The sequence below is a fragment of the Emiliania huxleyi genome (assembly GCF_000372725.1).
Source record: "Emiliania huxleyi CCMP1516 unplaced genomic scaffold EMIHUscaffold_1157, whole genome shotgun sequence".
Classification (NCBI taxonomy): domain Eukaryota; phylum Haptophyta; order Isochrysidales; family Noelaerhabdaceae; genus Emiliania; species Emiliania huxleyi.
In genome coordinates this window covers 8,057-10,241 of record NW_005201463.1, presented here as the reverse complement: position 1 = coordinate 10,241, position 2,185 = coordinate 8,057, and the positions used below count along the sequence as shown (strand labels likewise).

Genomic DNA, 2,185 nt, shown 5'->3' with positions numbered 1-2,185 from the left:
GGGGGGGAGGGGGGGGGGAGGGGGCTACGGTGAGGAGTGAGTAGCTTGGGTGCAGACGCTCCTCCTCTCCGCCGCACGCCGCCTCGCCGCCGGCAGACGCGTCGCCGCCGGAGGTCGCGGTGTCCACCACCACCCAGCTGTCGGAGCTATCCTGGGACCCCTCCCCCTCCCCGCCGCCCTCCTCGCCGCCCTCCTCCTCCCCGCCCTCGCCTCCGCTGCCGCTGCCGCCCCCACCTCTGCGCTTCTCGCCGCCCGTGGGGGGCCGCTGCTCCTCCCCGCCCTTGTTCCTCGCCGTCTCCTTGCCGCCCTTCTCCTTGCCCTTCTCCAAACAGCACGCCGCGATCGGCAGCGAGAGGTCGAGGAAGGGCTCGCGGTTGGTCGACACCGCGCGGCAGCTCAAGCAGACGACCGTCGAGCGCATTGCCCCCCCAAAGATGGTGTCCACCGCGGTCGTCGGGTCGGCGGCTCGGGAAGGCGTCGCGTCTCCACTCGCCGCGCCGCTGCCGCCGCTGCCCTCGCCGGCAGCCGCCTCGCCGTCGCCCTCGCCGCCCGCCAGAAGATCGCCGCCAGCCTCGCCTCGCTCAGGGTCCGACGCGTCTTCGTCCGTGGGCGCAGTGTCGGTTGCGTCGCCGCCGCCGCCGCCGCCGCCGCCCGCGCCGTCGGCACCGTCGGCGGCACCTCGCGGCGTGAGGTCGGCGGACGAGGAGCGTGCGTGCGAGGAGCGGGCCGACGAGGCGGGCACACTCCGTGACTCGTCGCTACCGGACCAGCTGCGCGAGCGGACGTGTCTCTTTTCTTGTCTCGCCGGGGTCGGCTCGATTTCTTTTTCGTCGCCCTCGGCCTCCTTCGCGCTCTTGCCACGGGAGGACTTGCTGCCCAGCCGCGCCGCCGCCCGCATCCGCCGCCGCGCCTTCCAGTCGAGGCCGGCGAGCGATGCAGAGAGAGACGGCGAGCCGCTAGCTGCTCGCTCTCCTCCACCCGCGACCGCCGCGTCGCGCCGCTCGCTCTCCTTGAGGCGTGCGACCTCCTCGGCGCGCACGAGCTCAAGCAAGTTGCGAAGCACCTCTTGCGCGTCCTGCTGCGCCCGCCCCGAGTACCGCTTGTGCTTGCGCGACACCGCCTGAAGCACCTTTGAAGGAGCGACTGTGCTCTCCCTGCCGTCGTGCATCTGCCTGCTCCAGTTGCGGAGGGCGACGGTGGCGGGTCCCTCGCCGGCGGACGGCTCCTGCAGCAGGAAGACGCGGAGCGGCTCCGCCGCCATCAGGTTCTGAAGCACCGAGTTGAGGAAGCACGTGTTCCCTGCATGCGGTGGAGCGTCGCTCACGAGCGGCTCCACAAAGCCTCTCGGCCCTCTCTGGTGCGCCGTCCGGCCAGCCTCCCGCCCCTCGCGAGCCGCACTCGGGGATACTAGCCTCCTCCCTCTCCTCACTCTCGCACGCACCCAGGTTCTTGAGCCCTCGCACGGGCGGCGCCGGGATCGATGGCGGTGGCTCCTCGCCGTCCACCTCGAGGCCGTCGAGCTTGGTAGCGAGGTCTGCCACGGCCACGGTCTCACCCGGCGTCTCATAGCCGGCTCGGCTCCGGAGGCCCCGCACCAGGCCCATCCCGGCGACCAGGAGGCCCGGCCGAATATGGAGCACCCCTGAGGGAGAAGAAAATGTTTTTCTTTCTTTATCGATCAACACTTTCGATAGACCGAAAGTAAGATCGTTCGGTGCAGAAACCCCGGCCATGCCCATGTAACGCAATTGTGCTCGACCCGAGGAGTCTCGAGCTTCGGCTGGCGAACCATCATGCCGCTCTCGGCACCGAAGCGGCGCGAGCGCCGCGCCGCGCAGCGCGCTGCCGAGGCTCAGGACGCGGCTCGCGGGCAGCGCAACCGCCCGGCGCCGAGCCGGTGCTAGGCCGCCTCCGCTGCGCACGCTTCCTTGGGTTGCGCGCCGCTGGACGTCGGCCGAGAAGACCGCTTCCCTCTGGGGACTCCCGACTCCGCGAAGATCGCGCGCGCGTCGTGAGTGGCGGCGCGCGCGCGATCTCCGTCCCGGGCACGCCGGTCGCAGTGGCATGGGCTCCCAGGCTCAAAAGCGCTCCCGTCAACAGCGAGCGAGCGCCGCCGCTGCTCCTCCTCCCGCCGCCGCTCACCGAGACTCGGTGCCGCCGTTCGGCGCCGCCGCCGCCGCCGCCG

At 71.9% G+C, this 2,185-nt stretch overlaps 1 protein-coding gene across 1 annotated transcript; it reads right to left on the bottom strand.

The window, feature by feature from the left end:
• Nucleotides 1-758: 758 nt before the first annotated feature.
• On the bottom strand, nucleotides 759-1,604 carry EMIHUDRAFT_251709 (hypothetical protein; the record flags this gene model as incomplete). Its single annotated transcript, XM_005791063.1, has 4 exons — nucleotides 759-770; nucleotides 870-910; nucleotides 979-1,299; nucleotides 1,430-1,604. 4 exons carry the CDS (start codon nucleotides 1,602-1,604, stop codon nucleotides 759-761), a joined length of 549 nt encoding a protein of 182 aa, XP_005791120.1.
• Between the last annotated feature and the right edge of the window lie 581 nt (nucleotides 1,605-2,185).